Consider the following 12732-nt stretch of genomic DNA (forward strand, 5'->3'; position numbering starts at 1 on the left):
TTTTCTATTCAGTAAAGCTATGGGAACTGCAGCTGTCATGAGGGCATATCATTTGAGAAGGGAAAAAGCTAAATATTTAAATGCATTTTGGATAGAGCAGGTGTAGAGTTTTATAAAAAAAAATAAGTTTTGTAAAGCTGTAAATAAAAATGTTCTTTTTCAAGTCATTAAACACCTGCTTTTTGCAGTAATTTCCTGCTCTTTATTATGGAATGCTGACTTGGTAAGAAAAATATGTAAAACAGGCTACCCATGCATATTTGATAAAGGTCACATCTACTGCGTCTGTGATATTAAACTAACCATATCTGCCTTTCACTAATTATTTTAAAGTACAATTTCCCCCTAGTATAAAAACATTACCGTTAACACAATCTTGTTATATATCTTGATATTCAAAATGTCTTCTCATTATTTTACTGTGAATTGACATGTCACACGTCTTCATGTCCATACAATATGAAGTGTAACCTGTAAATGAGACACTCACAGCTCGACAGTTCTTGGCGTCTCTGAGGAGCTGTCTCGCGCATATGATGTCTTCTTGTACAGTTTCCAGTTCACAGGATCGCAAAGCATTAATGTGATCATGTATCAGCATGGAGAGTGTATGTAGCATCTATTGGTTCAAGAAGCAAATACAGATAACAGTCAAGAACATATAACATGTTAAGCACACAGGATTAAGCTGAAAGCAAGCATAATGCACCTGTTCTGCGCTACTTGTCACACCCTGTTGTAGCCGTAGTGCTCTTTGGTCAGAGACCGCCAATGTCTGAGAGTTTCGAAGAAGACAGCTATGTATCTGGGAGAATTGAAATATTTTAATATTATTATCAAATAGTCTATATACAAACATGAAGAATATTCTATATAAATTCTAAATACATATAACAACTGATTATGTCACATCCATTTCATTGCAATATGACAAATAATGTTCCAAAATTTGTATGTATTATGTTGCTAACTACATTTATGTAAATAATTGTTTTGTGTTCCTGATAAAGCAGCCAGTTGATTGGCCCATGATAAAATACCAAGGGGGAGATCTAGAATACACCATCATATCATGCTCTGGGCACTGGCGTATGTTAAAGCCACATGGGGCACCTTCGCTGGTGAACAAAACTATGCCTGGTCAAAACTGACGTAGTTTTGCTTAAAAGCCTTAGAAGATTCAGCGGTAAATGTCCGCAGGCTTTTAGAAAGTGTCCAGGCACAGAATGCTGGCCCATTCCGCTGTCCACATGGCATGGAGGTGGCGTAGTTGCGATATAAATAGCAATTTCCTGCAGTGTGTGAGGAATTGTGATTATTTCAGTGCATCTAAGCCAGAAAACCGTTGTAGAAGCACTGATTAATGTACCCCCATATTCTTCCTTATCCGGGGAATAATAGTGCATTGGGTGTGACTGCAGTATTTGTAAACCCAGTGCTGTAGCTATGCCACTGCATGCTCTGCTTTTTACTATAAAAGTTAATGGTTAGGCCTAACTGACCTCTATTCTCCTTCATATAAAGGAAAGTATAAGTGGGGGTTCCATAAGTCCAAGTCCCACCAATCAGTCTGAGACTGAACCCTGCTAATGATGTCCACATCAAAGAAGCTGCCCAGAACCTGATCACTGCAAACTATCAAAATGATACATTGTGATATACAGGCAGATTACAGATAAGAACTTTCTATCAGATTAGACCATTTGTTTCATATACTGATAAATGTTACATTCTACCCATGTTACCTTCCTCCAGGCACTTTCAGCTCTCTCAGGGTGTCTCTGGTATGCCTGGCAAATGTCTCCAACAGGAAAGGACATGAAGCGGAGGGTTTTATTTCTGTGTGGTATCAAAATGACATGTTGTGAAGGACAAAACAAAAGTGGAAGCATAAGAAAAGTGGACAGTATTCTGTTGTTGACTCACTTTTCAAGGGCCCGCGCTACGTCCATAAATCCAGAAGCTGAAACAGCATTCCTGTCCCAGAGAACAGATCTGAAGGCAAATAGACAGAAGACAGTGAGATATGGTAGATAGGGGAAACACAGGAGAATACTATTGACAACCTGTCCTTAGGCTAGCTCTTCGATATCAGATGAGTAAGGGACAGGCTTTCAGCATCCGTGCCAATTATCTACTTTCAGCAGGTATGTAGTGGAACTACCACAGCTCTGTGCACTGTGTATTGGCTTTGTACCTTAAGGATGTTATGATGCATATTTGTCTGGAAACAAAGGATATTTCAAGCAAATTATGCTTAATAAATATCTCGACATGACAGGGTAAGTCCATGACTGAAACAGAACAAAATCTGGCTGTTTTCCATTTTTTTTTAATGGATTTCACTTATTGCATTGCATTGTGATGAAAATCAGCCCTAGTATTTGTGTGTTTGTTGCAACCACATGGCTCATGGTTAGTTCATTGGGTAATCAAAATCAAGCCTAATAAACCACAGACACTTACTCATAGATGCAGGCATCATGACCTTGGTAATATTTGTATATTTTTTATCCATGGACTCATTTTTTTCTAATATAAGCTTTTACAATTATTCTAATGAAACTAAAGGGCTTTACCAGAGCCCCTCATTGCTGCAGATTTACAGGCTGTTACAATGAGCAGAACATGTCTCCCTCCTCCCTCTGTCTGTGTAATCTAGAAGCATGAAGTGCAGGGGGAGCGGACACATGCACTGATCATTGTAACAGCCTGTGAAGCTGCACCACTGAGGGGTCCTGAAAACACTCACTAGAGCCCCTTAGGCTCATTTGAATAATTATAACAGTTGATTTTGGAAGTAAGGATGCAATGGATAACAAATATAAGAAGATTACCACAATCGGAGTGCCTGGCTCTATGAGTAAGTGTTTATCATTATGGATTTTAATATAATAATTAATAATTCTTTAATATCTAATGCTAGATATTAATCATGGGAATTATAACAGATATCAAATCTTATATGCTTCCATAATTACATGTTTTGGAAATTTGACCGTTATCAACAATAGCTTATCCCTCCATTGGGGTGTGTAATGCCATTCTGTGAGAATGAAGCATGTTTTCTGACAAATTACAAGTTTCATATCTAGACTATATTCCATATAGAAAGGTATTAGGAATCTTTATTAACTGTGTAATAATTGCCACAGTCGGAGAGTAACAACTAGCACAGTGATAATGGATAGTAGTCTAAATCAAAATGTGTGCATATATGTGTCGAGCATTGGAGCCAATTTTTCTGATAGGTAAACGGGCAACTTTTAACATAAAAGAGGGAATTCTAGAGATTATATTTTATACACTTAAGGGGCAATTAGTTTAATGGTTCCCATTAATGAGCACTTTGGCTTTGAATTCAACAATAATACAAGAAGTGATTCTTATGTACTCACCGCAGTGTACTATTTATCTGCAAGGTTTTTCCTAGCATCTTGGCACCAATGTCAGACATCCCATTACCACTGATATCCAACTCCTGAAGAGATGTGTTACTCCCCAGAGCATTCAAAACAATACATGTGCGAGACTTCAACCGAGAGTCTGCGAGAGACAGAGACTGTAGGCACTAAGAGAAACAGGGAGACAATGTCAGGATTAAAATGCTCCTATATATTTAATATCATTGTCAAAAAGCAAAAATTATACATTTATAATTGTTAACCTAACAACATTTCCAATCTTTCGCTAACTGGGTATATATGAAGGAGAAGTTCCTACGCAGGAATGGACCAGTAAATATTTAGAATGGCTTTCTCCATAGGGGCAGGATTAACAAGATGCAGTACTGATTCACAATCTTTGCAGTCAGTAGAATATTGCTAATCTCACCCTGGGTGACAGCAGGCACACTGGAGGAAGCATGAGTATCTTCTAATCTGGAATTACATCTGTCACCTCCATTTCGATCACAGACTTCACATCAAAGGACAATGAATCATAGACTATAGTTTCAGTGGTGGATCTCAGCTAGAGACTTATTACTTGATCTCTGTGCTCCGGTGTTACTGCCAGAACATCTTTGATTCTATTTTGCCATTTATTATAATATTTATTATTGAGTTATAAATATTTCTATACTATCCTATAACAGTATTATCATTAATCTTTTGTTTTGTCACACATCGGTATTTTCTGTCAGCAAACATAATCCACTATTATATAATATAATTTCTTCCTGCATTTTGAGATTTTCTTCTTGCTGTTTTTTAATTGTACTCCCTACTATTCAAATTCAGGGTATGAAAGTTTGTCCTAGTTATAGGATGGACACACAGGTGCATGGGTAACTGATATTATGGTGGGTTCATGAAACTATAATGATGTAATCCATCAGGGGCGTAAGTAGGAGAGGAAGGGCCCCATTGCAGACTTCTGAATGAGGCCCTAGTTACCCCTTAGAAAATATGCATATAGTATATACACACCATAAATAGCATATACGTACAGCATATACACAAATACTTACAGTACCATATACACCCATGCATCATATACACAGACACACAGTATATACACATCACATCTGCACACACATTTAGAGCATATACACATCACATATACACACACATGCAGCATATTCACACCCAATACCCCAGATGCAAAGGCCCCAAGACACTGTGGGCCCCATCGCAGCTGCTATAGCTGCTACCCCTGTAGTTACGCCCCTGTAATCCATGTACTGTGTGAATAACTTTGTAAATCACAAATTGATTGAACTAAATTCTTGTGTCCCAAAATAACAGCATTAATGCCTAGGTACATGGTATGGCTTAGTCACATGCAGAATGTGATACTTTACACGATGGATTCAATGAGGATGGATCTGATTCAGATACGAAACATGTCTCCTTTTAAGCGCCAAATATCCATATGTGTATGGTCAATAGCTCTGCCATATAGTTATTAATGTTTGGATAATTTTAAGTTGATAAAAAAGTTATTTCTTTAGCAACAAGGAGCACCACGGTGGATTTTTTTCACACGGCCTGGTGACCATTTCCTACACACTTTTCAGGCAGCAGATTTTCTTACTTTTTGAAAGAACAGAAATGAATAAAGTATTGGCAAATGCTGCATGCTCAATATTGCAGGGGTGCTCTTTGTTCACACCATCATTCCATATTATAACTTTAGCTTGGGTCTTTAACCAGCAGCAGACATAGGATTTTAATGATGTTACAAAATGTGCATATGTGAACTGAATTGTTTATAGACTCTCCATTCAGTGCGAAAACCTCTCAACATACAACTCCTCAGTGATGACAGAAGAAGAAAGGTTATTGAATGGCCATAAAAAGTATAAGAAAAGCATTATGAAAGCGTATATAAATAAAAGCATAAACTCACATTGCTATACTTGTGCCAGTGGCGTAACTAGGAGAGACTGGGCCCCATAGCAGATTTCTGCATGGGGCCCCCCTTCCCCTTAAAAAAAATATACATACGTAGGCTGCATTCACATAAACGTGTGTCCGCCCGGCTATAGCCAGGCAGGCACACATCGGGCGTGCTGGAGAGGTGATCACGGCTCACCCCTCCCCTCTCCATAGAGAATAGAGCCGCATGGTCGTTCTTATGGCCATAGATAGAGGACTCTCTATCTCTGTTGCGGCCACGGCTAGGAACAGTAAGTACTTGTTGTGCTCACTGTACCGAGCCCAGGCACTATAGATGCCTATGAGGGATGTATATCCGTCAGCGAATTTGCAGCCAGATATACATCCCCCATATGTTCTTGTGAATGCACCCCTACACGGACATATTTATACAATTACACACATTTATACACTGATACATACACACCTTTATATACTTATATACACATAAAGTTCTACACATGTATTGTCGCACCCATATACATACAAGTATACACACACATTTATGCACTCATATACATTTATACACTAATACAGAGTGTATACAAACTCAGGCTACATTCACACACATGTATGGGGGACGTATATGCGGCCGATATACGTTCCCCATACAATTCTATGGGCTCACGGCGCCCTACGGGAGCGGTATGGTGCAGCACACGTGCGGCACCGTACCCCTCCGTACCCCGGGAAAAGATCGGACCTGTCCTATCTTTTCCCGTAATACGGCGCCGTGCACCATAACTTCCTATGGAGAGGGGCGGGTGTGAGCAGCGCTCACCTCCTCCTCTCGCCTCGCTGCCGTGAGCCCGCCGTGCTACGGTGCGGCGGGCTCACGGCAGTGTGAATGTAGCCTCATACAGTATATACACACATACAGTATACACTGACCATATATACACATACATGAAGTATAAAAAGACCATATACACATACTGCATATACATACAGAATATACACACATACAGCAAATACACACACATTCAGTATATACAGCATATACATACATACTATATGCACAGCATATACAAAAACACATACATACACACACACACATATATATATATATATATACATATATATATATATATATATATATATATATATATATATATATATATATACACACAATACATACAGCATTTGCATCTATGCATATATACACAGTATATTCATATATACACACAGTATATGCATATATATGCTATATACACAGTATATAAATATACACAATATATACACAATATACACAGTACATACACAATATACACAATATATACATATATAAACAGTATATACACAATATATACAATATATACATATATAAACAGTATATACACAATATATACAATATATACATATAAAAACAGTATATACACAATATATACACAGTATATACATAGCATATACACAGTATATACACACAGATAAATACATATGAATATATACTTACCTTTTAGGATGCTTGGGGGCTGTTTGGGTAACCACGCGGCCGTGGCGTCAGGCGGGTGTTCCGGTAGTTGTTCGGGCAGGAGGGGGGGGGTTGGAGCTGTTGGTTGTTCGGGCGGGGGGAGGGGGTTGTGCGCTCGGGTCGAGAGGGAGGGGGTAGGGTGATCCGTTCTCCGGGCGGGAGGGTGAGGGGGGTGTGTTCGCTGGGCGGGAGGTGTGTTCGCTGGGCGGGAGGTGTGTTCGCTGGGCGGGAGGGCGGGAGGTGTGTTCGCTGGGCGGGAGGGCGGGGGGCGTGGTCGTCAACTGTGCAGTCCTGTGTAGTGGGGTAGGCGGGCCTCGCTCACCTGTGACGGCGGACTGGTAAGGGAGGTGGGAGGTGGCTGGTGGGCGGGCAGGCGGGCGGGTCGGTCAGCGAGGTGGAGGGAGGGGGGGTCAGGGACTGGACGATCCAGGAGAGGTGGGTGCGCCAGGAGAGAGGTGGGCGGTAGCTGGGACAGAGGGAGGGGCCCGGGGACGCGATCTGCCAGGCACCCGGTAGTGCATTCCCGGACCACTTTGCAAAGCACTGCACACAGGGTCCGTGCATCCCCGGGCCCCTGAACCTCATGGGCCCCGTAGCAGCTGCTACGGCTGCTACGGCGGTAGTTACGCCACTGACTTGTGCCCTTAGTAAACACTGGAATATTTGTATAGATTAGCACAATGCACTGTCCATGAGGATTAAGAACAGTCTATCAATTTATCTGCAATAGATTTGCTGTGGATATTTCATTGGTACTCACACAGTCTTCATCCTGAAGAACATTCACAATTCTTTGAAGGATTTCTTCTAGGACCCTAAATGCGAGGTAACAGAATTAAACACCCTTTTATTTAAAACTGCAATGTTTTCTAAATATATGGATTGCAGATGTATTAACAACTAAACTCTCAACTTTCTGTTGTATTTTTTTTACATTGGCAATATCTTGTGACTAGGGACACTTAGTCAAAGATCCAGGCACAGTAACTGTGGTAATCTTCTTATAGTTGTTATCCATGGCTTCCTTCATTCTAAGATAAACTTTTACATTTATGTTAATGAGCCTTAGAGGCTCTGGTGGGTGTTACCAGAGCCCCTCAGTGCTGCAGCTTCACAGGCTGTTACACATGTCTCACTCTCCCCCCGGTTTCTCCCTCCTCCCTCCGCCTCTATAATCTAGCAGCAACAGGAACTGCAGGGGGAGAGGAGACCTGCTCTTGTAAAAACCAGTGAAAACACGCCACTGAGGGGTTCTGGAAACATCCACCAGAACCCCTCAGGCTTATTGGCATAATGTTTATTTTAGAAGGAAGATGGCCATGGATAACAAATAAGAAGATTACCACAGTTATGGTGCCTGAATTTATGAGTAAATTTCCATGGCTTATCATGATTGATTTTGATGGTAGATTTTCTTTAAAATCTGCAAAAAATTCCCAAAATGTATCTATTTTGCACAATAGCATGCAGCTTCATAGATGTGTTACATTTGACAACTGCATTGTAAATCCATGTGTAATGTCAAGGTAATAATCTTTCCCCTCCGTATTGTTTTTTTTTTCATTTCTGATTTCTTAGTTTAGCCTTTTTTTAAAATTAGAATTCATTGAATGTTATGCTAATCAGTATACTATTCATTCTCACCGTGACTTAACTGAGAAGTTTCTGCCAATCGAAAGGTGTTTCAGATGTCTACTTCTGCCCAAAGCAGGGACAAGGGTGAGTAAATGAGAGTCTAATCCTAATAGAAATCAAAGGTTAAGGTTAAAACTGATAATGATGATAAAAACAGATCATTATAGAGAGTGTATTGGCTACATTATATTTTACTTAATTAACACTTTCAATTTTCATTCTATTGTTTGTATATATTGACATTTTGCTTGAGTGGTTACAATTTTTGGGCCATATGGACCATGAAACCTGTAATCGAATCACATAAAAGCACCAATTCTCACCATTATCAGAAATATTCAAACTTCCAACACTGCTGATTGGATGGAAAAGTTCCTGTAATATTTGTGCACCTGCAGATCTCAACTAGAGAAATAGCAGAAAAGTATCATAAATAGCATTTTGTTAAAACCACAAATGTCAAAATATCTATTCAACCTTTTGTTAAATCTGGGATTTTTTTTTATTATATACCGTATTTATGTTTTTAATGATAACCAAATATGACTTGAGTTACAGACCACACACAGGCTGGCACACATCATTCTAAAGGACTAGCGTTTTAAAGGTGTTTTCCCACGAAGACAGGATAGGGCTTAACTTGCTGATCAGTGGGGGTCTCAGTGCTGAGACCCCCACAGATCACAAAAACGAGTTGTCCGGCCGACCCCTCGCCGCTCCTCAGACCAATGAAGCAGACGGCCGTGCCTGACTCTTCTGCTCCATTAATCTCTATCGAGCCGACGGATATCGGTGGGCGCGGCGCTCTGCGATCTCCATCAGCTTCATCTGCTCCTTTAGTCTGAGGAGCGGAGAGGGGTAGGTTGGACCCCTCGTTTTCGCGACCTGTGAGGGTTTCAGCACTAAGACCCCCACCGATCAGCAAGTTAGTCCCTTCGTCACAAAACAAATTCAAGTGGAAAATCTAAAAATTGTCCCAGAATTGTAAGCTTTAAATAGTGTAATATCATGTCAGTAAAATAGTTACAGTAGCTACCCAATTTTTTGTGTGCTTTATTTTTGAATTGTTTAACCATGTCTGAATGTTTTTAATAGATTTTTTACATAAAGCAAGAGCTTGTGCGCCAGCACATGATAGCCCTGCCGACGCAGCAGACTAGCCTCTGGCGGGGTCCTGCGAAGCGTTTATCTCTATTCTGGCCGAGCACCCCACCCCTGTTCACACAAGATGAGTCACAGTCACCTCATCTTTAATCACTTTCTATTTCACACAACTTACCTCACAACTGCTTAAGTCAAGGTGCACGTCTTGCAGGTGAGTGTTGGAACACAGCCCCTGAAGCATGGCTCTACATTAAGAAAATAGATTTGGTATATGCATCTTTTTCTTATATTAATCTAATTCTGTGAAAAATAACATCTCAAATTGATATGACAAGTTCTTTGAAAACCTTAACTGGACAAAACATTCCATACACATTAGAGTAAAGGCAGACCATGACCATAAATATAGGTATAAGGTTGAAATTTCAGGGAGACTGACCCACCTGTGATGTTTGTTCAGCATTTATCAGGGAACAAGCAATGTTGAACTTAATCTTAAAGGGAGATGAAATTCCCCCAGAAGTGTGGGCCGTAGTTTCTAACTTTTTACCCATTGAGCACACTTTCATACTTGACTGAAGCGAAAATGAATGTTTATAATAATTCAGAAGGCAGGTAATAAAGATATATAATCACATTTATTTCCCTAGTGTATAGGATATCCATAAGTTGAATAAGCACTGGCTAATGTATATGCAAGTGATTTTTCCCTTAATTTTTTATTTCCCTCAATTTCATTTGATTTGCTGAGTTTTGATATTACATATATTCTACTGAAGTAGTAGTAGCTTATAAAACAGTGAAGCTTTGCTTCTTACCTTAAAAGTTCTGGGGGCACTTTGGTTCCACTTAATGATACATGGGACAGTGACAATGAACTGCCAAAAAATTTCTCCACAGATGGCAGAGTCTCTGGTGTTCTTCTGTTAGAAAGAAATCAAGAAAGCACATTACAGTTGCAAAGTCCACTGAGCCACATTTCTAATTGACGAACTAAAAGAGTCAATAGTACTGCTTAAAGTTTAAAAAAAATAAATAAATTACATTATATCATCACTGAAAATTGAGCAAAAAACCGCTTAACATTCTTAAAGGAAATCTATCATCAAAATCAAGCATGATAAACCAGGGGCACTTACTCACAGACTCAGACTTCGTGACTGTAGTAATCTTCCTATATTTTTAATCCATGATCTCCTTCCTTCTAAAATCAATAATGTTAATGTTATGCTAATGAGCCAGAAAGGGATTTGTGAAAATTACCAGAGCCCAACCATGCTGTAGCTTCATCGGCTGTTACACTGTTTCACCCTCCTCTCTGTAAAATTACAGTCAGGAGGGAGAGAACACAGTGGGAGGGGGAGGTATTTCTGTACATTGTAATAGCCTGTGAAGTTTCAGCATGGAGGACTCTGGTAATGCCCCCAGAGCTCTGCTGGCTCATTAGCAAATTTAAAAGACAATATTTCAATATTTGTAAAAAGGGGAACATGGATAACAAATATAAGACGATTACCACAGTCAAAGTGCAAGTTTGTCCCTGGTTTGATGGTAGATTTATTTTTTATTTGTTCTAATATAACATTACAGCCTATATTATTAGCATTGTAGTTTAGGACACTCACCGATGTGATAGTGAATTCTTAGACAGGTCAAGATGCGAGAGACAGGAGCAACAACCAAGAGCTAATGCGCCAAAAATCTGAAGCAAAAGAAAGCGCAACTATAATATCCTCAGCTTCTTTAAGTGTTTTTTTTTGCATTCATTCCTCTATATAATTGATACAAAGCACTCTGTTCTGTCTAAATATAGTCCCAGCCACATCATGCACTGCTAATATCCCATACACTACTCCCACACTTGGCAAATTTGCATCCTTTTAGTATTGCCTTCATTCTCTTACAGTGTCCACAGCACAGTCTGTTCCTGAGAGATCCAAATAAACCAACGAATTTGGATGAGACAAGAAAGTATAAAGTGCCTAGAAAACAGAGATTTAGTGGTTATTCAGTAATAGTGAACAGATGGAGAATGGGACTTTAATATGTTTTATTTGAGTATTAAGTGGAGGGATTTAGAGACATTGACATTATAATGTTGGGAAAGCATGCAGGGAAAGGGTTAAGTAATAGGAACTGCAAGAGTTATTAGAGGTACTTGTATGAAAAGATAATGAGAGATGTAAAGTAAAATATTGAAGAATAATTCCATGAATGTTTATAAAGTGGTGGATATAAACATATTTTGATCAACTCAAAGGACCAATTACACATGATGACTATGATCTAAAAGGAGATGAACTACCAAATCTGGCCCCATAAGTAATTTTATCACTTGATCTCTCTGGCCTTCCTAGACAGAGCTCTCTGTAGTATTCAATCTTGGCTTAGCTTAGGGCAGGGGTCAGGAACCTTTTTGGCTGAGAGAGCCATAAGCGCCATATATTTTAAAATATAATTCTGCGAGAGCCGTACAATATGCTTAAAGGGACACTGACAGAACAATGGCTCCAGCAGTCATTAGTACAGCAAGGAGTGTTCCTCCCCCCCTGTACTAAGCTTCCACTGGACCAAAACAATTGTAATTCCCTGTAAAATAAAAAATAGATAATTTACATTCGAGCTTGTCCCAATACAGACGCCAACCAATGCAGAACATCCCCATACATTAGCCAACCAATGCAGAACATCCCTATACAGACGCCAACCAATGCAGAACATCCCTATACAGACGCCAACCGCTGCAGAACATCCCTATACAGACGCCAACCAATGCAGAACATCCCTATACAGACGCCAACCAATGCAGAACATCCCTATACAGACGCCAACCAATGCAGAACATCCTTATACAGACGCCAACCAATGCAGAACATCCCCATACATTAGCCAACCAATGCAGAACATCCTTATACAGACGCCAACCGCTGCAGAACATCCCTATACAGACGCCAACCGCTGCAGAACATCCCTATACAGACGCCAACCGCTGCAGAACATCCTTATACAGACGCCAACCAATGCAGAACATCCCTATACAGACGCCAACCGCTGCAGAACATCCCTATACAGACGCCAACCGCTGCAGAACATCCCTATACAGACGCCAACCAATGCAGAACATCCTTATACAGACGCCAA

At 39.9% G+C, this 12732-nt stretch overlaps 1 protein-coding gene across 5 annotated transcripts in view; it reads right to left on the minus strand.

The window, feature by feature from the left end:
• Positions 1-12732, minus strand: part of CARMIL3 (capping protein regulator and myosin 1 linker 3) — a 63329-nt gene that overhangs the window by 15381 nt on the left and 35216 nt on the right. For all 5 annotated transcript variants that reach the window (XR_011855194.1, XM_072150607.1, XM_072150597.1 and 2 more), the window contains exons 14-25: positions 11496-11573; positions 11217-11293; positions 10410-10514; positions 9767-9836; positions 8811-8892; positions 8497-8593; positions 7613-7667; positions 3399-3571; positions 1927-1995; positions 1746-1839; positions 710-805; positions 491-619 (exon numbers count right to left, since the gene is read on the minus strand). Coding sequence is in view for 4 of the 5 variants with exons in the window: in XM_072150607.1 (XP_072006708.1) it covers positions 491-619; positions 710-805; positions 1746-1839; positions 1927-1995; positions 3399-3571; positions 7613-7667; positions 8497-8593; positions 8811-8892; positions 9767-9836; positions 10410-10514; positions 11217-11293; positions 11496-11573 (1125 nt within the window). In the remaining variant the exon portion in view is untranslated. The remainder of the gene's footprint in view (positions 1-490; positions 620-709; positions 806-1745; positions 1840-1926; positions 1996-3398; positions 3572-7612; positions 7668-8496; positions 8594-8810; positions 8893-9766; positions 9837-10409; positions 10515-11216; positions 11294-11495; positions 11574-12732) is intronic.

The sequence above is a fragment of the Engystomops pustulosus genome, chromosome 1 (assembly GCF_040894005.1).
Source record: "Engystomops pustulosus chromosome 1, aEngPut4.maternal, whole genome shotgun sequence".
Classification (NCBI taxonomy): Eukaryota; Metazoa; Chordata; class Amphibia; order Anura; family Leptodactylidae; genus Engystomops; species Engystomops pustulosus.